Genomic DNA, 26890 nt, shown 5'->3' on the forward strand with positions numbered 1-26890 from the left:
ACACTCCATGTCTCTAAATAGCTTTCGTAGTAGATATCAGTTCTAGTTTGTATCATGTTTGTAGGTATAACCATATTAATCCACACCGAATATCACCTGAAAGTTTAATACTATGGCATTCTTGCTAGGTTTCTTAATATCAGTTTCAATGTATTAATCTATAAAATGATGGTAAGTGCATAAACCTTGAAGGCTTGTGAGAATTAAAGAGAATCTATATGAAGAGTGAGTCTTAACTTTCTTGTATCTCAGTTTTCTCATCTGTAAAATGGGAATAAAATAGTACTATATCACAAGTAGGTCATGAAGATTAAACAAGTAAGCATATAAATCATATTTAGGAAAATTTCCAGCAGAGAATCAATGTAATTACTATTATTTCTAATATTTTTATCCTCAAAGCTTTTATAAATATCCTAAATTAATTTCTAACTCAGAGGTTGGAAATACAGATTTACTCAAACCACATACTATATATAGTAGCCTTCTTAAATGGACTTAAAATGACCATTTAAAAAAATCCCATGGTCTGCCATTGCCTTCATTAGATTCTCTATTTATATTGGTCTGAAATACTACAAGATCAGCTAATGTAGAGCAGTGGTCTCAATCAGGAGTGACTTTGCCACCCCACCCCAGGGGACTTTGGGCAATATCTGAAGTCACTTTTGGTTTCACAGCTGGGGAGGAGTGGGTAGAGGCTAGTGACTAAGGCCAGAGAGGCTGGCTGCTAAACATCCTACAATGCACAGGACAGGCCCCACAGCAAGGACTGATCTAGCCTCCAATGTCAGTAGTGCCATGGTGGACAAACCCTGAGTTCCTGAGTTTCATTGCCAAAAGGTGAATAACAAAAGGAACTGTCATAGAACTGGTGAAAATCAACATGCTTCTTATTCAACTACTGATGTTTCTGGATTTTGTTTTTTGTCAAATTTTAGTTTCCACTTTTGTGGAAACTAAAGGAAATGTGACACTGTATATTTTAAAGAGTCCCAGAGACTACCATTATCCACCTGCCTCTAAATTCAGAAACGATTCTGTTTTCAAAAAGCCACTTAGGCTCAAATTCTGAATTTCAAAAAGATCCATCGGAGTCCACATATAGCATATATCCTAGACCAACGAGTGCATGTGAGTCTGCAGGGCTTGCAGAACAATACATTTGGTAATGGTGAAACATAAGATACAATCTAAATACCCATTAAAAAGAAATAGATAGTCACAGGGATGTAAAGTACAGTATTGGGAATATCGTCAATAATATTGTAATAATTATGTGTGGTGTCAGATGGGTACTAGACTTACCAGGATGATCCCTTTCTAAGGTACATAAGTACCTAATCACTGTTGTACACCTGAAACTAATATAATAATGTATGTCAACTGTAATTGAAAAATAAAATTAAAATCATAAAACCGAAATGGGTGGAAAAAATAAATTTAAAAGTTAATGAATTAGATGTGTGTCAAAGTGGATAAAGATCAAACATGATATTGAGTGAAATAAGCAAATTGTAGAATAACCTGCTTGGATAACACCATTTCTATAAAAATCTGAAAAACAAAATCATGCATTACCACTTAGGATTGTGTTTGGATGCCTTAAAAGAAATTCAGCAACAGTAGCTTAACCAAATAGGGGTTCATATTTTGTCCTATAAGAGTTCAGCTGAAGGTGACCCAGATGAAGGTGGCTCCAAGATGTCATCTGTCAGGTCCCACAAAGCACGGGAATGAATGCTCATGCAGTTAATCAGGTCTGATGGTCCAGAAGGGGAACAGGATATAACGTGTAAATATGTTTAATTAGTCCTCTTTTGCTAGAGGACTCGAAAAATTATTTTCAGACAGGCTCAAATCTGCATCCAGGGTCCGTTTCTCAAGACTCATGGCTGATTCTATATTCTTCTTTCACTCTCCTGATTACAAAACGATAGTTTTGGTGTCACACATTGCATCCATGCTTCAGATCCAAAAAAAGGGAGGGTCAAAGATGAATATGAATCTGAGTATACCCCCTCTTACCAAGAAAACAATGGTTTTCCTAGAAGCCCCACCTTTTAAACTTGACCAAAACTAGGTCACATCCTTCCTACCCACCCCTTCACAATTTAGCTGCAACAGAGTCTGGGAGGGGTTTATGGATACACTTCCTGGGCCACTGCTTCCTGGATAAGACCGGTGTTCTGATGGAATGCAGGAAGGGAATGACAATGATTAGAAGAACAATTAGAATTGTCTGTCTCTAATGTTGTTTTACATAATGTTTAAAGATAGGTAGTAAAGATATAAAAATGGGGGCTGGGAGCATATACCCCAAATTTCTGAAAGTATATGCCTCTAGGAAAAGAGAAAGAATACAATTGAGTAGGAGTCCCAAGAGGATTTTCACTTAATCTCTGTTTTATGTATGTGTTTAATATAAAAAAGAATCTCAAGCAATGGGAAAAAATATTAAAGTTTTTTGATCTGGGTGTTAGATGCATCAGTCTTAAATTCTGTCCTTCTCTGTAATTTTTTTAAGTTAAGGAAACATCTTAAAACTTTTGTTACTATTCAAAATACAGTGGATAATGGTAAATGTCCTTTTGCCTTGAGAGAGAGAAATGAAAATACATGCCCAAATAATGAGAGAACAGGACTGAGATGAAAATTCCAGAGAACTATGTTCCCACTGGCCAGTAATCCGGACAATTCTTGGAAGCCTCAACTCTCAAACTCACATTGCATACAGCGTCTCCCAGGTGCATACTCTGAAACAATTAAGCTAGGATTTAAGCAGAGCCATGGGGAAAAAAATTTAAGTATTCATGATTCATCTTGTTCTCACTGAAAGTCAGCCTAAAAGCTTGCATGTACAATGTTTCCAAATAGCTGACTGTCCTAACATTTTCTTTCATGAGAGAGAGGTCATGCAGGATACTCATACAGGAGGTGCTTTTATGAAAGGCACTTTATACACCCCACCACCAAAAAAAAAAAAAAAAAAAGAAAAGAAAAGAAAAAGAAAAAAATGTGTAATGAATTATTTTCCAAAGCTGATGGTTTCGGAGCATTCATTTTCATTTTCATTTTCATGAAAGTCAAAGTCACCCCCACTCAGTAATGAATTCCTTTTGGATGTGATTCAGACTTTCCAAGGTTACCAATTCAGGTTTTACAGAAAAAAAAATATATATTACATCTGTCTGACAGAAGCTATCCATGGGAAGTTGAGGGACAAAAAGTTAAGGAAGCAGAAGATAGGATGTGGGGACTGGGCATTAATGAGCCCCTGAAGAACTTATTTTCATGCCAAAGAAAGAAGCCAGTTTAGAATAGGTTTTAATTTATGCAGATAAAGAAATCAGAGAAAGGAAGACTTACTGTCTTAGTTTCACGTTTACCTGCTGCAGACTCTTGTCCCCAGTGACCTAAAGTGCTTCTGTGAAAGAGGAAGCCCTAGAAAGGGAAGGGAAAGGAAAGGAAGGGAGAAGTCTGTGTCAGGGGAACTTAGAATGTCTTCTGTTAAAGACCCCACGTATTCCCTGTCGCTGTGTCTGTCTTCTATTATCTTAATTGTCTTAGAAAATGTGGTAAGGATTTCAGTGTGGGAAGGAGGAAAAATGAGGTTTTTCTTTTTTTTCTTCCCAGCTCCATTAAATATAGAAAAAGAAGAGAAACAAAACACTCTGATATAATTAAATCCAATACCACAGAAACAACAGCAACAGTTTTCTTTGAGCACATGTGCACAATACAAATCTCTCTTAGGGAAGAGGCAGTTAAATTATTCTAATATTCTTAAAGATGGAAGCTGTTGGAAGCAAAGCAGTTCAGGCCCAAAGAAATAAAGTGATATTTTAATCGCATTCTGATTATGCTGACAGATGTTGCTGTCATGACAGTAGCTTTGGGCCCACTTCCAGGGGCAGCAGGACAATTGTGCCGGTCAAAGCTAAGTTTGGAAAATTTCTGACCAATGGGAAAGACAAATCTATTTAATTTTTGGGGTTGGTTTGTGCTCATTGCTGCTCACTGATGAAACAGAATCATTTCATAATGAATTCCTGCCTAGGGAACTTAACCTTTGGACTTTTGCCCCTGCTCCACCCTGAAGACCTGACCTTCACAAGTCTTTTTGGCCACTCTGGATGCTCATTTCCTCATTGATTTAAATAAAACGAAAAAACAACAAAACAAAACAAAACAAAACAAAAAAACTTGCCTTCAGAGTGGTTGTGACAATTGAAACAACAGATGTGAGAGTGTTGTATAAACTAATGTTGAGCATAAACTAATATTGAGCGAGTGGAATTATTTTAAGAGTATTATAGCTATTGCTTGTTATTAACAGAAACCAAGTATGTTTAATTTTTTGTTTTATTGTATTTCTTTTTTTGACAGGTCATTTTGGTCTTGAATTTGCCGTTCACTAGAGTACAGCTAGGACAACCTGACTCTTCTCTTCTCCCAGCTTGTATTTCTTGACTTCCAAAGAGGTAAGGAGATCTAACATCCCTTCAAGCTCAAACACTCCAAAGGTATGTGACTCAAAGTACAAATAAAGTGCAGAATGTATCTTGAGTAAAATCCTTGTGTGGGCAATATTTGAAAGGAAGTCAAAAGCACGACATTATGTGAAAGAGTAGTTTTGAGGCGCTTGAAGCTAAAAACTAGAAATTAATACTTGCTGTTTGCTCTGTCTTCAACAAGAAGTTGGAGAAATGAGGTCTGTATTCTTCAGAAGATTCTGATTGAAAAGAGGATTTTTATTAAGTTTTAGAAAAGCCACGAGGCAAGGATGAATCCTCTGATAGCTGCTCAAATATTTCCTGAACATTATCCCTTTCGAGGGACTGGAGCTTTGATGGATGTGGCTGTCACTCCCAGACATGCCATGTATGGTAGAATAAATGGATCAGTGCTTGGATGTTTAGTCTTCTATGGAAGAACCGAGAACACAAAGATTCAAGGGTAAGCTTATTTTGCTCAGTGCTGATTCTGGATCTGTGCATGTAGGTGTGCAATTTTAAAACACAAATAACCAGGATGCTAAGAGCTCACCAGAGCTCAGGCTGGGGAGAGGCATGTACGTGTGGCAGAACCAGAGATGTCTGTGAGTTGAGTCAGGTCTGACTCAACAGTCTCTAAAGTAGAAGCAATGGCAGATCCAGAAATACCAACCATTGTCACTCATGCAGCTGACTGTCAAGCCCAAAAAAAACACTAGTCTGAATGAACTTTTTTGTCACATCTGACTCAGCAACATACAGCTTAATGGGCCGCTTCCCCAAAGAGAGAAGTGGTGGACATCTGCTCTTAGAAATAAATGACTGACATGTTCCCCAAACTAGCATTTTCTCTAAGGCTTTTATGTCATGTATTGCTTAAGTATAATTTTCAACTTTTTGAAAAGTGCTTGCAAAGAGTTAATGGAAGAGATTGTAATGTTCAAATGTAGACCAAGTATGTCTCCCTTCTAAGACTGTTTGGCTATAATTGAGATTGCTAGAATGTGCTGACCCCAAGTATTCTTCCCTTCAGCCCAGTGAATCTGTAAAAGTAAAGCTCACTGTTTCCCCTTGTGTGACAAATGAGCTTCTTCTATCCTGGACATCTACTAGGAATATACCTTTGATTATTCTGAAGGTCCATGCACTGGTTTTAAATCTTCTATGATGCTACCTGGCTAATGTCCCACTATGTTAAGCATAGAAATATGTCTGAGTTCAGACACAAGCCTCTCCAGAATAGCTGCAACCTTTGAAAAGAATAGGAGATTATAACCCCAAATCATTATAGGTCCAAGATGCGCTCTTGCGATGTTTGAGGGATCCTACGATGGCCATCCTATAGTGATCAGGAGCCATCAACCTATAAAACTTGTCTTCCAAAGATAAACAACTCTCATTTCTTTTAACTCAGCTCTCTCAGATCTCATTTCTTCTTTGCATCCCCTCTCATATTTCAAAGTGTATGTTGGGAGCCAGGCTGGGGACTTCAGGTTCTACCCAAAACCCGGAGAGAGCCAAAAAGCCCTTCACTGGTATGAAGATAGGTGGTAAGGAGCAATGTTTATGGAGGTTATAGAAACATTTTTTTGAAAGACCATGGATATAAATTTTCTCAAAAGCAAGGGCAATCAGTGTCTTCTTCATTTGTGTATCCCTCACATAGTTAGCAGTGACTTGCATATAGTAGGCATTAAAAAATATTTATCGACACCATTGATCATTCATAGTGCAAATCACTCCATGTGTACCAAGAGAATCTCTAGGGGGCATCAAAAGATGAATAAAACAAGGTCCCAATTCCAGAGTTTACCACAGCACCATTTGGTCTAGGCTTCAAATTCACAAAAGGCCTAAAACATAGATATTTTTCATTTCTCCACATGCGGTTATATATGTCTTCATAGCGGTAATACTGACAAGCGTGGGAGCTGAAGTTGTTCATCATACAAATTTAAATTAAGCCATGATTTTTACACCTCTTTTGATGCTATCTTTAAAGATCTAATTAGTATATGACCCCATTTATATAAAGGTTGTTTAATCTATCTTCAATCTATCATTTAGAGAAATTATTTGAAATAAAACATTCATAAAGGAATGGCCTCCAAAGTATTAATGATGAACATTGTAATATGGTGGCATTTCATGTGACTTTTTTATCCTCTTCCTTTATTGTTCTGTATATTTGAAACCTTATGTTGAACACATAAGACATATAATCAGAGAAAAGCAACAGAACTGTATTCATTATGCAAAATAAGAACTAGGATCTTTCAATTAGAAGCATCAGTCAAAATTTTTGAGCCAAAATGGCTGGAATGATGGTGGCTCTGTTAACAGAAATTGAGGGTTCAAGAAAAGGAATTGATTTGGAAGAGAATATTGATTGAATCCAATGGTGGGTATGTTGAGCTGGAAATGCCAGAAGAGTATCTACATGCAAATGTGGAAGATAAGCTCGGGGGAAAGCTGGCAGTATAGACTTAAAGTGTCACTGATGGGAGTTAAATTATAAAAGGAGAGATTAGCCCAAATGGACAAGATAGAACTTGTACATTTAGAGAGAGACTGAACTTAACAGACCCACAGATACAGAAGACACTTATCACCATAGGAGTGGAGGAGGCCACAAAGAAAAGGCATTCACAGCACCAAAGACAGAATGTCAACAGGATGACAGCTCGGAAAGCCTGTGGCAATTGGTGATTAGGTCTTTTTCCTACATTCACACACAGGCGTAGGTAGGCATTATGTTCTGAAAGAGGAGTTAACATTAGGAAAAGATCAAGAAATGATACTAAATGAATAAAGCATATATATATATCATATATATATCCAAAAAAATGTATACAAGTGGACACTTTGGTCAACGTTGCTATTAGTTTAGTACATACAGAAGAAAGTGCATAGTTCAGCCAGACCTGAGAAGAAGAGGCGAAAACTTCTGGGGACCACTTACCTGAGTTTATCCTGCAAATCCTCATCCAAGACCACGGCAAGTGACCAATCCCATAGCTCTACATCCACATTGCCTTGCCTGGTGTCCTCATCAGCACTGCTTCTATGAAGGACACTCTAGAAATCAGGGACCCAGGACGGGAGGAAGTCTCTGGTCTCAGAGGAGTCTATGTTCACTCTCCTGGGCTTCCCTTAGGGTGCAGAGCAATCTCAGCTGATGGGATTCTTCTTCCTCCGTACCTTAGCCATCAACTGTGATGCGGAAATGGGCCACTGCAGAGGTGAGGGGTGAATAGACAAGGAATCAGTCATCGAGTGGTGGCCATGGAGGACATCACTGAGAAAAGAAATAGCTACGTACAGCAACACATAGCAATGGAAAGAATAATACAAGGTTAGGGGTGTGTGAGTAGTATGCTGTAGTGACAGAGGTGTGTGTGTGTGTGTGTGTGTGTGCAGTGACGAGAAACAAAATTGAAAAGTCGGGTTAGGGCCAGCTTGTCAAGAGTCTTAAATAATTTCCTTGGGACTTCATGCTTGTTACTCTTGGCAAGGGGACATCATCAAACTGTTTTAAATAAAAGACACACATGATCGATTGTACATTTTAGAACAACTCTCAATGCAGTTTGAAATATTATTATGGGGGATTAAACCAGGAGGTTGGATGACCAATTGGGAAATGACTGCAGTCACTGGGGCAAGAAATGATGAGACACTAAATTAGGGTAGTGGCAGTTGAAATAGAGAGGGTAGGTTAAAGATTGGAAGGAATTATAAGCAATACAACTGAAAGAATTGGGGGATTACTCAGGTAGGAGGGATAAGAAAGAACAACCAAGGGTCAGGTTCAGCATGGGAACCTGAGTGGCTGGTGATGCTGCTAACCATTATATAGAACACACGGAAGGGAGTATATTGGGAGTTGGGTGTGGTAAAATATGTATTCTGTATATATTCAGTGTGTGATGTTTGCAGAATATTGGTGGGGCGGGGGGGGGAGGGGCGGCACAAATTCAGGCCTGGATTTCAGGAAAGAGGTTGAAGTTAGATACTATTAAAAACCACTAGTTATGGGAGTTAGTTGAAACTAAGAGAGCTGATGAAATAATTATAGCTTTGACCCAGCTGTTAGCTGTCACTCAGGTCATATGGGAACCCTTGAATAATAGGGAGGAACATTTTTGCCAGAAGGTAGAAACAAACCCCAAGATCCCAGAACCACAACCATTTGAATTCTCCAGTTATGCACTTGGCAAAAGCTGCACAACAGCATCCACAGAGAAGACATATTTTGTCTTGTAGATCCAATTTTCCGTGCTCGAAATTCTTAGATTAGATTTAAAGACTATATGGTATCTGACTTATACTTAGTTTAGGAATGTTTTATTTCTTCAATAATTTAATAAGAATTGCATACAATCCATTTGATCATTTACCACAAGCAACTGCATATTTAGTAAATATTTGACAAAAATCTAAAAAGCGTATGTACACAAGTTATATGGGCTATGAATATGAACTTGGAAACGTTCACAGATTCTTTTTGAAGATTTCTCTGTCAGGGTTCCTTCAGTTGTCTACATTTTCTGGGGAAATCAGCTTGAATATGTAATTCATGTGAAATTATTTTCTTGTTTGTTTTGATGGCTCCAAAAATGTCAGAGTGGGTGAAAGTGTCAGACTGGTCAGTTGCAAAGTATCTCCATGGTACTCGTCAATATGCAGTGACTTGTTTTGATCAGTTTGATTTATCCGTGGTCTTATAGATCTATTCATTATTTCATTTCCCTAGGTTTGACACTTCATAAGGCAAGCAGTACTTACCTTTGAGTTTAAACCTATGATTTATCTAAAGCATCTAAAGATCATCTTTAGCTATAATGGCAAAATCTTTTTCTTTGGTGAAAGTGACTGATGTGTTTCTGCTTTATTTGCAAAATGGTATCAGAACATCCATACATGGCAGTAGCCCCTGTAAATTCATGAGGTTTCTCTTTATTAATCATCATTTTTAATATTATAAAAGGAATGCATACTTAAAACTTTCAAACTATGAAAAACATAAAAGTAGGGAAAAAAAAGAAAGAAAAAGTGGGAGTGTCCATGATCATTGGAAACTTGGGATCATTTCACACGTTTATTAGCCATCTATAAAATTATGGATACCATTTATAAAAAGAATGACATACTACCTCATGGTTTGCTCCCTTATTTTACGTAACAAACAAAGTGATTGCTCATAATTAGCATTTATGGATCTACTTTATTTTTTTAAAGCTACATAGTAATATGCAATATAGATGTTCCATAAATTAATAATGACTCTATTGGTGCTACTATAGAAACTGCTATTGGTGGACACCACACTGCTGTGAGTAGCCTCAGACACACAGTTTTGCATACATTTATCTGTAGGACACATCCTTAGAAGTTGAGTAGCTGTGTCAGATGATTAATCAGTTTTTAATTCTGACTAATATTGCCAAATTGTCTTCCAAAGAAGTTGTAATAATTTACTTCCTCACCAGCAATGAGTAAGAATGTCTGCTTCCCTGACCCCCTCTAACACAGCATTCTAAAACTTTTTTGAATCTTTGCCAGTCTGATAATTCAAAAATGGTATCTGGTAGTTTAGTTTGCATTTGAAAAATGATATTGCATTGGGGTTTAATTTGCATTTCCTTAACTGTTCCTTCTGCAGTGAATCCTATTAGCTTTTGCTGATTATTCCAATGGGTGTTACTTTTTCATTTTTCTAATTTGTAAGAGCTGTTTGCTCATTAAGAAAACTAATGCTTTGTTATAGTTGTTGCAAAACTATTTACCCACTTTGTTCAACTTTTGGATTCATTTATGGTGTTGTAATGATGTTGAAATTTTAATTTTACAACTTGAAATTTATGAATTGTCTGTGGTTTCCAGTTTTGTATTTTACTTAGAAAACACTCTGACCATTTCAATTATAAAAGCCACGTTTTCTGATTTTTATTTTTAATATTTAATTCTTTGATCCATCTGAAAATGTTTTGGACATAAAGATTGAGGCAGGGGTCCAATTTGATATTTTAAAAACCTTAAACAACTTATAATATTCTGTCACCCCCAGCCCATCCCCACCCATGATTTATCATATGTCAAAATCCTTAGGTATTTTAGTCTATTGCTTGACCATACGCTATTCCATTTTTCTTCCTGACAGAATCGTATTCTGGTTATTGTAGCACTATAATATGTTTAAATATACTGAAACCTCTGTCATTTTTCCTTCCTTTTCGTATTTTCCAGGTATTCTTTCATGCTTATTTTATCATAAAATCTTTAGAATCAGCTTGGGTAGTAATTAAAAATTAAAATCTTATTGTTCTCATTATGAAGATTATGTTAAATTTATAGATCAATTTAGAAGAGAGTAATACATTTTAAAACTTTAAGTCTTCTTACTACAGCCCCAAAATAATACATATTGCTATTTGTTAAATTATTCACCAGTGGTCCTCAAAATCATTTAAAGATTTTCTTCACATGGATCTTGTTTATTTATTAAGTTTATTCCTATGTATTTTTTTGTTCTAGTTTACGATGTATGGAAATTTCTTCTTCAAATATATATTCTGTGTAATGTTTATTTACATATAGAAAATCTATTGATTTTTGCATGATTTTGTTATTTTAATAGTTTCTTAGATTTTTGTATGCTTTTCTTGAATGTTCAACATTCCATCTCCTACAAAAAAAATGATAAATTTGGCTCCTCCTTTCTAATTTCCATATCTCTCATTTCTCTTTTATGAGTGTACTGACACCTTTCTCCAGAAAAGGAAACAATGGTGATGTATTCATGATACCTTTAGCCATTCAGAAATTTTAAACCTTCACATAGGAAAAGCTGTCAATCTTTTCTTTCGTAGCTTCTGAGAGTCATGTCTTGCTTTGAAAAATCTTTCTTTCCCATTCCGCAAATGCTAAAGACACATTCCATATTTTCTTCTAATATTTTATAGTTTTCAGTTTTACATTTAGATCTTTAATCCATCTGGAATTTATTTCTACATATTGCGTGAGATAAAAATCTAACTTTATTTTTTCCAGATGGTTTGCAAAATTTCCCAACATCATTTATAATATTGGTCAGTCTTTCCTCACTAGTTTGAAATGCCACTTTAGTCATACTCTAAGTAGATCAGTTTTATTTTAAACCATAGCTTAAAAACAAAACTGAATTACAGTATAGAACAAAGACAAGAAACTCAAGCAAAAAATGGACATTAAGATAAAGTGTAAACAAACTATTTAATGTCTATATAATGAAATACAAAGGTCATTCAGAGGAAAATAGTATAAATATGAATAATTCAGAGAAAATATTCTTATAAAATATTCTAGGAAGAAAGATTCAGAAGATGGACACCCGTAAAATATAAGGCTTTAGCAGTTGATTATTCAAACATTGTTTAGAGTTACTCCTATCATATGAAAAGTTATTTAAAGCCTTCGAGCTATAAACATCCTCCAGCTGCCTTGTTTAACCCCAGAGTCTCTTCTTACAATTCAAGATTGTTTGTTTTTTTCACTTACATCTCTGAGGCTCTGCAATATTTCAGCATCTCACTTTCCTGGCACTAGAGTAGAGTGAAGGTGGATAGAGACTTGGCCTCTTGCAATTCTTTCTCCCTTTTAACAGGAGTGTTGATTAATAGTCATTGAGATTAAATGTCAAAGATAATAAGAGTCAATGGGGAACTCTGAAACCTAAAGCATGTGCCTTCCCAAGGCTTTAAAAAGTTTCTATTAAATTACAAGTTAATAATTAACATTCTAATAGTGGATTCTGATATTTCGTAGCCATATCTTTCTGGTCTTATAAGTCCTGAAGGACTGATACATACTATTGGAACTACAACAGAGCCAACTGATAAATTTGTGTAACAATCGTCATTATGGACGATTAGTAAAAATAGTATTGCCAATGCATATTTTTATTTTCATATATTATCTGTTCCAGTTTACCTAAAAATTGGCAAAACAATCCAAGAGAAAGACAGTTTACTAATCTTGCCATATCAAGGCATATCCTCTGAGACTCATCTAGTAAGGGTAAAGAAAACGTGCAAGATGGTTATGAGGTATGTTTCTATACAGCACCATTAAAACATGTACACTGTGTTTTCCCACAAGTGAAATGATATGTTTTTATGAAGGACATTTGATTGAGTTTTAATCAAGCAATTAAAAAACAAAATAACAAATAAGCCACTTTCTTCAGTGGTTGGGTTTGGGCGTGTGTCGGAAGGGGTGGTCCAGATGTATGGTCAGCATCACATTATGCAGGTGATCTGAGCCAGTTATCTTATTACAGATAAAATGGAAGCAAGTCCCGGGATGTCAACATATGGAAGGTAACTGCTGTTCTAGCCATTTTATAGCAAACACTTGGATGTTTTCAAACATTGCAATGTTGAGGAATCTACAATAAAAACATACAATAACTGAATAAATTTTTAACTTTTCATCAGGTTTCTAGGGATACAACCTGGACTTAGGTTTTATTTTTAAAAACTAAATGAATATAGATTTTTCCTCCCACAATAAAAACACTAAGTTCAGAAGAGTGGGAACACTGGCAATTAGGTTAACGAATGCTGCCCTTAGCTGATTTTCCTGGAAAACGTTGCAGTGTGCCTATTTTTGCCACCATTAATTGCTGAGATGGTACTGGGCACTCTTTGCCTTCCTAGCACTCTAAGTGAAGCTAGACTCTGGACTTTCTATCCTTCGGAGGAGTACTAATTACAGAATACTTTACATAAACACTAGAAACTCATTCAAAGCCAAGACAAGTTTCAGATTTTAAAAGCATTTAAAAATATCCTTGCAACAGCCATACCACTTTGTACTTATCTATTTTTAGAGGCCCACTGTTTGTTTTGCTGGAAGAAAAAATTAAAACATGAAAAGTATGCCATGAGCAAATCTGCAGTAATAAGTATCACATACATGTTGTGGATGAAAACATTCACCATAAAACAGTCAACATGAAAACATATTTTGCTGAGGTGCTTTTGTGTTTCCTTTTTTATAAATAGCAGTTATTATTTTGCTTTCAATTGCTAAGTGTTTTAAATAACATGAACATGCCCTTAAAAGTTGTCAAGTTTTACTCTGTATAAAAATAATTTTCTGGTCTTTCATAAAATTATTACGGAAAATTTTAAGTGTATTCCATCAGTTTCATGTGTAATTTTACAATTATCATAGTGTTAAAAATTAGAAACACAAGGAAGAAAAGAAATAGAAACACATGATATCAGACACTGAAGAAGCCATTAATTGGAAATTATTAATTTCTCTGTATAAAAACAGAATTTACCTATGAACCTGTTCAAGTATTTTGAACAGATATCATGTCACACAGATTTAGAGATAAAATTTTCCCAATTAGTTGTCAATAAGTCACACCCAGTTTAAGGTCATACCCTGCCTTATCTTTAATGTCCCTTTGAGTTCCTGAGCATAATAACAGGGAGTAACTGTGCTCTGAGCCCAGAAAGAATAGTTTTGGACTGTTCGCCTCATATAAATACTGTGATAGAGCCAGGTACATTTTCACACTATATCTTTAAAAGCAAAAAATCACTTTAAAGGTTCTGAGTCACCTCCATCTGGAAAATACAGTGGTGTATAAAGGAAAAATATGACATTTCAATACTGAGGACATGAACTCTTACTACAGGGAAGAAAAGTAAATTTCCTGCTTTCCACAATGTTGTGCCATATTCCAATCCCGGTCACTAATCAAGGGCAGTTACGTAGTTCTGTGTAGGGAACTGATGCTGGTGTCCGTCACCAATATCTTCCCTGAGACCGTCTATAGTATGGGCGTTCAGAGCAGCTACAGTGACGGCCAGCACACACCAGAAACTATGGTCACACTTAAAGGGTCCAAAACACTGTGATTGACTGCTTCAGGGCTTGTTTGCTTCAACCCAAATACTTCGCCTTGGCAACATACAGAACCATGGAGTTAAGAAAAATACTGACAAATGCCGCAAATCACGTTCAGAGTGGAAATTGGGACTTTGTTAGTATTACTAGTATTTCCTGCCTTGCAACCGGTAGATCTGTAACTGAAATGGCTTGCTGTGAATTTTGCAGTGCTCAAGCCAAAAGCAGTAAAATTTCTGTAAGAGCATATGCGCCATGACAGAATACCACACCAGCCCTGAAAAATGATTTTCCTGGGAATGTCTGTGCAGCAATGAAGAGAGCCCTCAGTGCTATGGAAACTGGGCAGTGGGTGTCACTGCTTGTAGTCCACAGTGAGGTAATTTTAAAGGTACATTTCCCTTTATTCGTCCTGCTTTTACTGAATGTACATTATTTTATGTGAGAGGGACATTGCAGAAAAGATCAGATGAAATAGACTGACAATGGAACCAAAGTTCAAAGCGTCTCTGTTTTCAGGTAACAGCCGTATCTGCACTAAATCTCTGGAGGGCATGTCATTGTAACCCTGTCCATAGCTTTTCAGACAGTTCAAGACAAACAAATCACTTAGTGGTTGAACAACTGTTGCATTTGATACCATCACACAGAAGTTGTAGCAACAGCCACTAATCAAAGTTCTTTCCATTCAGTTAAAAAAAAAGAAAATTCCTCAGCTTTGATTTGATAACCTAAAAATAAAAGGCCTTTCAAAGTGAGAGGCAACATGCCTTTATTTGAGATCAATAAGAATAGCTATTTGGAATGTCCTGATTTAGGTGGAAGCCCAAATAGTGCTCTGATTAAGAGACAAAGGCATAGGGTATTTATGAGAAAGGGAAGGAGAACAATTGCATCAATAGAACGAAGGCATTTCTATTGCTGCAGATAACATAACTCAGTGACGCAGATTCTAAACAGTGTTTTTAATTTTCAGTCCGGTAGCCATAAAGTCATAACATCTGCTTCCTCATTATCCTTTAGTTCTTTGGGATACAGGCTGCTTTAGGCCCAGTCCAAAGGTTATTTTGTCCTGTTTTAACTTTCCAAGGTCTGAGGCATAAGACATGCAAGGCAGTTCCTCTGGCATGGCAGCTCTGGCTCCATTTTAGAGGGACTCCATTTATATATTTTGACAGGTTTAAGATCACTTTTTATGTTGTTCTTTTGCAAATTATTATATGCCAATGCTTAAAAAAGAGAGAGAGAGAGAGGGAGATTCTGTTTGTAAGAATCAGAAAATCAAATGTTCTAGTTGCATGCTGTTGTCAATAAATAACTATGGTGTGGTGTAAGAGTCATCAGAGGTGACTGGCGAGGCCCGCAAAGGTATAGCCAAGCCCTCCTTAGAACCGCTCTCCCAGGCCTCGGGTGACACCCCACTCAGAGCTGGTTCAGCTGGAGAGCTGTGCCCTCCTCTCGGGACTTCTGGCTGACGTTGCAAGGAGGCTTGGACGTCCATCACCAACACAACCAAACGGTAGAGGTGTAACACAACCACCAGGAAATTCTTCACAGCAAAGAACACCAGCATCTGGTTGATCACTTTGAAATAGGTCATCAGTATGAGGCGCAGGACAAGGAAAGGGCCGTCCTGTATGAAGACACTGATTCCAATGTTCCACAGATCGGCACTGTATTGGCAAAAGAATAGGCTTCGGAATCCCCTCGCTGTCACAGACGCCGGGCACGCGACCTGCTGTACTACAAATATAAGACAGACCGATTATGGTTATGTCTCTGAAATGTCAAAAAGGAAGACAGAATGAAATGGGAACAAGTTATCAGCAATGGGTACTATATTGGTTCACGATTGAGAGGGATTCTAGCATTTTGTTCTGGTGGAACAGGTAATACCACCCTGCTATTTAACATCCTTGGTCATTTTATTATCCAAATTGACAATCGGTTGTATTTCCAATAAAACACACCAAATGAAGTCAGTCCTCTAGTTTCTATCCATGTGAAAACTTCAGACCACCTTCTAGTGCTCACCCTGAGGTCCGCACAGTTAAGTAGGCTGGAGAGAATAAAGAAGAGAAGAAACCACCTTGTCTATTGTTGCAGTCTGCAGTTTAGGGAGGCAGTACAGCCAGGCTATCTAGACCTCAAGGTCAGGGTTATGGCTGCCTCTCCGGCTTCCTCACTGTCTAGCAGGGAGATGCTGACCAAGTTCCTTGACCAGCCTGGGCCTCAGTTTCCTTCCCTGAAAACTGGATGACAGTGATATTTGTGAGAAGAGGAGCCCCTATTCACTGACTCTTTTTGTTTCTATTAGAATAACACCCCTGGCTCCTCTCTCCTTTTCACTCTATCTTTCTCATGGGATAATAAATGACTTTCCTGACTGCTAAGTTTGCAGATGAAATAGAGAATACATGACCCAGATCCTTCTAGATTCTCTCTTTGAGATCGACCTATTTACTGGTTGACTCACTTGATTCTATGTGTAAATTATGTTATGAAAATTGAAGCTCTTATACTCAAATTCAAACTTAATTCACATTAAACATATTTTTCTTATGGTGGTGATCAAAAAAACCCCCGAAAATGCCATTGTTATTTTATTTTGTCTAATTCCTTATGGTTTTGTTTCGCAGTTTACAAGAACTGGATATAATTACTAACTCTCCAGTTGAAGCAAAGGAGGTCCAATCAACAAATGAACTTTTTAATTTTAATTCCTAAAATGTAAATTTAATTCAGGGTCAAGGGCAGAAAATAATCCTTGTATAATAATGAAGCCTTCCATTTGGAGTTTTCAAACAAAGAATGCCTTGTCTACTGAAGCTTGCAAATATTATGGAGCTGCTTTGATATGGGTGAACATAATGCACTGTTTGCTGGAAAATACAATAGTGATTTAGTCAGAAGTAACATTTGGTCTTTGTTTTACAAACAGCTGCATAACATTATCACTCCTCAAAGTTTACAAAATGTCTTTCTTAAATAAAAGTTTTCTTAGCAAGGCTGTAAACCACAAGATATGGGAGGGTGAGGATCAGAAGAATGCATGGAAAACCAATGTACCGATGATAGCTTTTCCTAAGAAGTTAAGGTCAGGAAAAGAGGCTCTCCTAAGAGTGTTATTCCACATCTAAAGTGATGGTGCATAAAATTCTGTCATAATACACCAGTTAATTAATGGGTATTGAGTACCTTCTAGGGCACATTATGACAAAACGTGTGTGTGTGGTTGTGTGTGTATATGTGGTTGTGTGTGTGTGTGTGTGTATGTGTGTGTTACTGACATAGTTTTGTTTGTAACTATTAACTAGTAATTAGATTTTTGGAATTTCCAAAAAGCCACAGCCACTCTTTCCATCTATTCTGTAGACAATTTTATTTCAGAAAGTAGATGCTAAGGTCCAAAATGGCCTCTGAAACCTCTGTGCCTGTCAAAGTGAGCCAAAAAAAATGCAGAAAAAAATGAAATATCCCTGCCCTAAGATTAATTCTAATCCTGAAGCCATCAGGCAGGGTGCCAGAAAAAGAAGTCTGGCTCAAAGAACATTTAATTATTAAATCCTAGAATTTCTTCAATGTGGCATCCAGGAGAATTTCCAAATCAAAATTTCAGTGTTCCGAGAAATTATTCCAGATCAATGCTGTCCATTAAAACCTTCTGTGATGGTAAAAATGTTCTAGATCTGTGATGTCTAACACAGTAGCCATACGTGGTAATTGAGCACTTGAAATGTGGCAACTGTGACTGAGGACCTGTACTTTTAATTTTATTTAAGATTATTTATTCTTTTATTTAAGAAGAACCGAGGCACAGATGTGTGAACGAATTTGCAGGAGGTTTTACAAATCTTAAGTGATGGAACCATTGTACGAAGTGCCTATTAAAAAGCTGTGCTCTTATCCACTCAGCTATCTCAGGCATACCATATACCAACGTGGATCTGCTCGTGGCTTTCCTAAATTTTAATCTACTTTTTGTCTGAAAAGCTGAACTGGAACTAGCATCGAGATGTCAAAATGATTAAAATGATAATCTTCTCAAATACATCCTTAGTTTCATTACAGTTTATAATCAAGAGTTGTAACGTTCTATTTCTTTGAGCAAACATCCGAACATTTACCCGCTAGGTCAAGTGGAAACTGCAACATGCTCCAAGTCCATGTAAAAAGGATGGCACAGACTAGGGTAGGGTTATTCCTAGAATGCAGACAAAATTTTAAATTAATAATTAAAAATATGGTCACGTGCAGAAAAATCTTTTCTCCCCCCCCACCATATTTGAGTATTCCCTAATAAACCTCTTGAGAGTTGTCAAAATATCTTGGTGATCCAAGAAATCCATGAAAAATTTATGCATAATTGTAATTGAATAATGAAAAAGAAGTTTCAATAAACCCCAAAAATCTGACCCTTAAAACCCAACTTCCATATGTGCCCACATCTGTGTGAATTATGGCAAAGTCTCTTGCTGTATTTAGTTTTACAAAATCATGGAAACATAATGGAAAAGAAATGCTAGGAAAAATGTTAGACATTGACCTAGAAATTCAGAGGGCTGATTTCAAGAAATTTCAAAGTCAAAAAAGTGAAAATTGTTCTATGGTCCCAAGACTCTAATTTAAAAAATTCATCTCAAAAGGGCTAGATGCGCAACAATTAAAAGTTCAGCATGCAAAAGAAAGCTTCCTCAGTTGGAAAAACAGTGTGAAGATAAATCCAGTAATCAGAGATTTACAGTAGATTCTAGGATATTAGTCAGGGAGTATGACTGTCTCATTCACTTCTGTGTCCAATGCCTAGAGCAGTGCCTGGCCAATCATAGACATTCACCAAATACCTGTGGAAGGAATTGTTGACTATCCAAAAGAAGGATGCATACTTGGCAAATATACAAAAGTCATAGACCTAGGAAAATGGCCTTGAGGACTAACGTCCTAAAGAAAATGTTACAAACATACAAACGGTATTTTAAAAGTATCAAAGTCGTTTTTTAAGCAAAAATACAAAGGGAATTATCAATTTCAGGGTAGTGGTGTAATAACAGATTTTGTTGCCAACTTCTCTGTCAAGAAGGATTTTCAGATTGGAGAGGGATAGAAAAGCATCATGGAAACCAAACTAAATGAGGTGATTGTAAAGAATACCGTGAAATGCTTTCAGTAGTGAGGCCCTGAAAAATTAGATCTCAAAACTCTGAGAAAATTTGTAAATGAGATTTCTAGGCTGTCATTATGTCTTGGCAGTTAACAGTGGAGACAAGGTTGGTGTCAAAAAAAAAAAAAAAAAAAAATGAAGTCCGAACTTTCAAAATGAAACAGAAGTATATCTCAAACTGCAAAAGGCACATTTACCATGAATCCCTCGTTAGATTACATAAGTGATTGTGTAAAAGATTCTGAGAACCCGTATAGAAGACAGTAATTACTAAGAGTCAACATAGGTTCCCTAAGAACAACTGCACTCAGTTATGATTATTTTTTCTCTCTCTCTCTCTTTTTTTTTCAATAGAATTCAGATTCCTAGGCAGGTAATGACATATAAATTATTAATAGACACTTGGTTTTAAGCAAGGCTTATGACAAAGCTTCTCATACTGTTCTTATTAACAAGATTAAGAAATATTCTGGGTGTGATTACAGTTAGGGGGATTCCTGTGAAAGTGACTCCCCAAAGGGAGCTGTCTAATGGGTTGCTGCAGGTTCTGCTTTGATTCTGTTCAACTTCATGTTTCATCTATGACTTGGTTGCCAACGTTGATGGTAGGCTTCTTATATGCACATATGACATGGAGGTTGGATGGGAAACTAATACCCTGGAAGACACAGTCAGGATCCCAAAAGATCTTGACAGAATGTAACTGGATGACCTAGAATAGGATAGAAGAGATAGCATTTCACAGCAATAGCCATAAACAGGCTCAAAGATTTTCCCTTACTATTATCTAATTATAAGTCCATCGTGCAACATGATTTGTCATTTTCCAAAATCAAATGCAATCATAGGTCACTTCCAAGAAGTATAAAGTCTAGAATTCTATGTGGAAATTCCTAGGGACCCCAGTCTATAACTCTCCCCTCCTTGTAATGTCAATGTCGATATATAGTTGACCTTCAATAAGTGCCTGAATTTTTAAATAATTTTACCGACAGTGTCTGAACTATGTGCATTCTTTTTTCTAACTGTTTAATTCTGTGATCACACTTAATCCTCATACCAACTCTACAAAGTACATACACTTTTTATCTCTAGTTGGAAACTAAGATATAGAGAGTTGAAGAAACTTGTTCAGCCGTGTGGTTATAAGTGTTGGGAGCAGAAATCAAAATTAGATAGCTAATTTCAGCATCCACCCTTTTAACCATTATGCTACAAAATACACTATTTCCGTGTAGGCAATGTAAAGTTTTAACCCTGCTCTATCCTACCGTGTTCAGAATATATCCGAACTATCATGTGTTGTGCTCCATGTTTTAGGAAGAACATTTATAAAATTGTTGGTCCAAAGGAGAGAGACTAGGATGGTGAGAGAACTCAGAGACATGTTATATGTGGGGTAGTTAAAAAACTGAAAACTGGAGAAGATTCCTTAAAAACTTTATTTCATACATTTAAAGGGCTACCATGTGGAAAAGGAATTAAACTAATTTTCCTGTGCTTCAGGGAGCCAATTCAGGTTCAAAGGATTTTAGTTGCAACTATAAGAATCCAAATTTCATTACAATAGAGAAAAGTACTTTTTAATAATATTACCTCAAAATAGAGTGAGTTGCCCCTGGGGTTAGTTATATTCTCTATTAGTGAAAATTATCAAAGAAAGTCTGGACAAAAACTTGTTGAGAAAATTTTAGAGAGGATTTTGCAATAGATGTAAAATAGATTTTTCAATAAGTGGTCGCTTTTGAAGTTTCTTTTAATCCCAAAGTTCAGTAAGTCTACCAAAACTTCATGAGCAATTTGTCTTTAAGGAAGCAGAAACTGATAGTAAAACATGAGCTCTGGTAGTAGGTTGCCAGAGTTCAAATACTAGCTCCAACCCTCACCAGAGATATGTGGGCCTCCAATTCCAAATTGATTATTAACTAGCTATGCGAATATGAACAATTAATCTACATCTATATGCTTTAGTCTACCTGTCTTCCATCTGAGGATGACAATAATAATAGCTATTAGATTTTATATGATAATTTTACTAAGTATGTTATTTAAATATGTTAAACATATAAAGCTCTTAGAGCAGCACTTGATACAGACTAATTATCATAGATCACTACCAGTTATTCTTTTTCTTACCAGGTAACCTTGAGACTTTCTCAACTTCTCTTGCCTGTCACTGTTGGGCTTATAAAATGGTGATAATGATTCTATCTACCTCATAGTGTTATTGTAAAGACTAAATAACTTATCACAACTAAAACCCTTAGAAGAGTGCTTAGGACACAGAAAGTGATAAATATTATCAAGTAGTAGTAGTTGTATTTCTATTATTATGTAAACATACTTCTTAAACTCTTTGTGTTTTAATTTCATCATTATACAAAATTGGGATGAATAATAAACTAACCCTAGCCCTAAGTAAGCCAAATTCTAATCTTACAATAATGAATATATATCTTCCGCATATGCAAGTATTATCTGAGCATACACAAAATATGGGAGAATGTGTGTGTTGAGAAACATATTAGTAAAGTTATCAAAACTAACTTTGGAAAAGATGGCCAGAAAATTTTTGAAGCAGATAAATTTGTATTATTAAGTCAAACAGTAAAAGTTACTCAGGAAGTTTAAAGGTTGGAATGTAAATAAATCACTGAGTTTAAATGGCAAACACTCAAAATTTGTGAAGGAATTTTGGAGTAAATTTGTCCAACATTGTCTGCATTGTGTAACTGTCTCCCCCAATTGTCTTGCTCCATTTTCTCATCTGTAATCTATCTCCATAAATGTCAATTGAAAGACATGTAAGTAGACAATGGACTCTATTCATGATGAGAAAAAAAGATCTGGAGAAGTATAATTATAGATGTGAGTGTCACCTCTCTAATTGGAAAACTAAGAGGATAAAAGACTGGAATTTGGTAGATCAGTACACCAAATCTATTGAGTGAAAACTAAAATGAAGTCATACATTGCTAATTTGCTTAATTATTTGTTTTTGGAAGTAGAAATATTCCTGTAGATAGAGCTAATCAGTGAATAGAATTCATCTAGCTTTTTAAAATGCATCCAACAAACCTCTTCAGAGAATGGGGAAAATAAAGGACAGAGAGAAAAGGAAAGAAAATGAACTATTAAGCTAGCCTGGAAGAAATGTTTCACCAAACAAAAAGAGCTAAAAAAAAAAAAAGTATAAACATAGGAAAATTCTCCTTTGTGTGGTAAAATACTCACAGTGACGTAACAGTAATGCTATGGGGACAGATTTTTTTTTTTTTTAAAATAAATGATCTGTGCTCAAAAAAAAAAGACTGCACTGAGTGATCTCCAAAGATGTAAATAAGGACTTCACTCTTAATGGCAATGATATTGAAATTCAGACTTGTTAAAATGTTGGAGGGTGGCTGAAGCAGAATGAAAAGTTTAGCAAATTCTCTCCTCAACAAACATACATAACACTGAACAAATTTTCAAAAACAACCACTTCAGATCCCTGGAAATCAACCAAAGGCAAATAACAAAATAAGTAACATTTATTCATAAAAAACTGGTGGAGCTTCAGGTAAGAAGAGTGGGAGTCTGAGGCACTCTTCCCCTGGGATTTTCCCATATACCCTCCAGCTTGGCTATGTCAAAAAAAATTGTACCAGACAGAGTTAATTAGACAAGGAAGAGTTTATTCAAGACTATTGCAATAGGGGAGAGAGATTGAATTCACCTCTACTGAAACAAAAGGCAAGAGAGATTTTAAGCACTGGCTGAGCTAGTGGAAAAGTACTAGAGGACATTAGGAAGGGAAAACCAGTGCAAGACCTATACATTAAAAACTACAAACATTACTGATGGAAATTAAGGAACATTTGAATAAGTGATGAGATAGTTCCTGTTCATTGAATGGAAGACAATATTATTAAGATGTCATTTCTTCACAAAGTCATGCTTCAATTTTATACAATTTTACCCAAAACTCCAGCAGTATTTTTTTTTTTTTTGTAAAATTTGACATGCTGATGATGAAACTTTAAAGGAAATACAAAGGATCTAAAACAGCCAAAATAATTTTTAAAAGAGCAATATTAGAGGACTTACAGTATCCAGTTTCAAAATTTATCATAAAAATGCCAGTAATCACAATAGTGCAGTACTGGCATTAAAATAGACATGTACAGCAATGGAACCCAATAGACTGTCCAGGAAAAAACAAAAACAAAAAACTTACATATGTGGTCAATTGATTTTTCACAAAGATACCAAGGCAATTTAATAGGGAAAGGATAGTCTTTTCAACAAATGGTGCCAAGACAGTTGATCCCAGCTGGGATAAAAAACAGTATTGGGACAATGCCAAAAACAAAACAAGACAAAATGTGAACTTAGACCTTTACTTCACACTATACAAAAATTTAAGTCGAAATATTACAGAGGAAAATATTTCTAATTTTGGGTGAGGAAAATGTTTCTTAGGTATGTCACCCAAAGCACTACATAAAAGAAAAAAATGATACATAGGCCATTTCAAAAAATTTTTTTAAATGATCTTCAAATGACAACATTTTAAAAAAAAGGATGTAAATATTTACATTTATGAATCTAATAAAAGATTTGTATCCAGAATATATAAAGAACTCTTATCAATAATAAAAATATCAATCCAATAAAAAATAAGCAAAAATTTTAACAGACACTTCACCAAGGAGGACATATGTGTAGCTAATCAGTACATGGAAAAATGCACAAAATTATTAGTCATTAGAAAAATGGAAACTAAAACCACAATATGATATCACTATGAACTCATTAGAATGGTTATCATCAAAAAGACTGGGGGGAAAAATGTTGGTGACAATATGAAGAAAATGGAATGCTCATGCATTGTTGGTGGGACTATAAAAAGTACAGCCACTTTGGAAAACAGTATGACAGTTTCTGAAAAAGTTAATCATGTGCTTAACATAAAACCCACTCATTCTAGTTCTAGCTATCTACCAAAGAAATGAAAACAGATCCATCCAAAGTCTTGTAAGTGAATGTTTGCAGCAATATCATTCTTACTAGTAAGAAAATAGCAGTACACATGTATATCAACTACTGAATGGATAAGTTAAATGTGGTATATGCATGGAATACTATTCAACAATTTAAAAGGAGCAACTACTGAGAGATGCAGCAACGTGAATGAACCCCCAAAACATTATGCTATGAGAAAGCCAGACACAAAAGATTCATATTTTATGATTTCATTTACATGAAATTTCTAGAAAAAGAAAGCTTATCAATGGTTGCCTAGGGTTGGTAGTAAGAGTGAAAATTGACTGCAAACAGCCCCAAGGAATCTGGATTCTGGTGATGGTTATACAAATCTATAAATTTTCTAAATATCATTGAACCATAGAATTACAATAGTTGAATTTTATGTTGTGTAAACTGAAGATATTTAGAAAAATTTACAGTATGTAAATTTATAAAAATAAGGCAGATTAACTTCACGTGGGTGTAATGAAGGAAATTGATTTAGGTTAAAAAATGGGATTTGAGGTTTTAGCCAGGATGTAGGAAAGAGGTAGATATTATTGTAATGTACACATCGTTGCAGGCTTTTTCCTAAATCTATCAGCCCAAATTATGGAATAAAATAAAATAGAAAATAAAATAAAATGTTCTAATAATAGGTAATGCTAAGTACCTTATAATGAAATAACTCCCTCTGCTATTACTCGTAAATATATTTTACGTGTATATTAAATTTATTCTTCATGATTGTCTTTTTGAGGCCAAAGGGGAAAGCTGTGCCACAGTGGGAGGGGTTTAAATATCATCTTTGAAAAGACGGAGCTTTGCAGTGTCAATTCCTGCAATACCAATGGAACCTGAGATGAAATCAGAACTTGGGAGGTGAGTTTTAGGAAGGAGAAAAAAACTCTCGGTTCTTTCTGGGCCTTGGTTTTGGAGTCTTTGAGTAGTGATAGAGACACTCAGGAGTGGAGAAGAGACTGCAGAAGGTCATGAACACAATGCAGTGATTTTTTTTTTTTTAAAAAATGACTTCCATCTGAAACCGTGAAACCTAAAAGAAATTTAAAAGCAAAAACCATGGCATTGTTTATTTGATCCCATTCTCAGGACATGATACAAGTTTAAAACGAGAAGGAAAAAAAGATTTATGAAGCATTCAGATTAATTAGTAAGTGGCATAAGAACTTGCTGAACTGAAATTGCCTGGGTTGGGATTGGACTGGGTGCCCTTCTACTCACCATTTGCTCCCCAATCTCTGCACATACTAAATAATCAAGCAATAGTTGGTGGATAAATGAATGTCTGGTGACATTCATATCCCTCCTGAATGAATACCCCATTTCTTATCCTATATGCCTCCCATACCCCTAGATATTTAGCATGTATGTGTTTATTTCTATGTAAGTATCGTTAGTCATCTTTATAGTCTCATGTCCCTGTGCCTGCAGTTATTGTTTTGATGTGCTTGTTCATGATTTTTTTTCTTTTTCTTGTAACTTCATTATATTATGTGTCCTAAGGTACCTGAAACTTTGTTATACAGTGTAAATCACTGACCAAATATAAGGTATTAAAGCTACAAAACTAAAGTCAACATTTTGAGGATAATGGATCAACTTAGATTTGATTCCTTTTAAAATTCCATGTGTACTTAATAAGGTATAAGAAAAATAAATATAAGCGAGACAGGAAATGATCATGTAAAGGTAACCTATGGTTATAGATATGCTTTGGGCTATAATTGAGACATTAAGTTTACTCAGTAAGTTTGTGTATTTTTCTCAGCTTTATGTTGTGTTGTTTGAGAAACACAGCATAAAGTAAACCGTAGCATTAAAAGCTAGCCTCATTGCAATTTATTTTTATACCATAGTGCAAAACAAACCAAGCTGAAAGTACATTCAGGCACTGAGACTTAAATCCCTAATGGTAAGAAAGTAGTTCCATAAACAGATGTGATCATGGATTCTGAGTTTATTTGCTTGTGGCAAAAATAAAAGTACCAACTCAATAAGTTTTAATTTATAGGCATCTACTCCAGAAAGCCTTTGGGCACTTTGAACAAAACTGACTAAAAATAAAATTTAGTAAAATAAAACCTAATCTGCCCCATTCTTCATTCACATCAGGGAATAGAAATTTCCCAGCTGGGTAAAGGAGAGATTTCACTGTTTTCTGTGGGTGCTTTCTTGGAATTATAGCTATGCCGTGCTCTAGAAGAGAAACTTATGATTGATTGTAGATTCCTGGACACTTGAGAATGTGAAAGAGGAGTTAGGGGTCATCCTTTTCCAGAAGGTTTTCAGATAACCG

The 26890-nt window shown here is 35.8% G+C and overlaps 2 protein-coding genes across 7 annotated transcripts in view; one reads left to right on the plus strand and one right to left on the minus strand.

The window, feature by feature from the left end:
- CABCOCO1 (ciliary associated calcium binding coiled-coil 1) overlaps positions 1-26890 on the plus strand; it is a 442260-nt gene that overhangs the window by 87013 nt on the left and 328357 nt on the right. For all 3 annotated transcript variants that reach the window (XM_074339483.1, XM_074339487.1, XM_074339484.1), the window contains exon 2: positions 4390-4484. The gene's annotated coding sequence lies outside the window, so the exon portion shown is untranslated. The remainder of the gene's footprint in view (positions 1-4389; positions 4485-26890) is intronic.
- The window catches only part of TMEM26 (transmembrane protein 26), a 37266-nt gene continuing 22107 nt past the window's right edge, over positions 11732-26890 (minus strand). For 3 of the 4 annotated variants that reach the window (XM_074339482.1, XM_019731900.2, XM_074339481.1), the window contains 2 exons: positions 18530-18606; positions 11732-16145 (listed from right to left, as the gene is read on the minus strand). In XM_074339482.1, coding sequence (XP_074195583.1) covers positions 15721-16145; positions 18530-18606 — 502 coding nt within the window. In that variant the 3' untranslated portion in view covers positions 11732-15720. The remainder of the gene's footprint in view (positions 16146-18529; positions 18607-26890) is intronic. The other variant, XM_019731901.2, reaches the window with a different exon arrangement.

The sequence above is a fragment of the Rhinolophus sinicus genome, linkage group LG07 (assembly GCF_036562045.2).
Source record: "Rhinolophus sinicus isolate RSC01 linkage group LG07, ASM3656204v1, whole genome shotgun sequence".
Taxonomy (NCBI): Eukaryota; Metazoa; Chordata; class Mammalia; order Chiroptera; family Rhinolophidae; genus Rhinolophus; species Rhinolophus sinicus.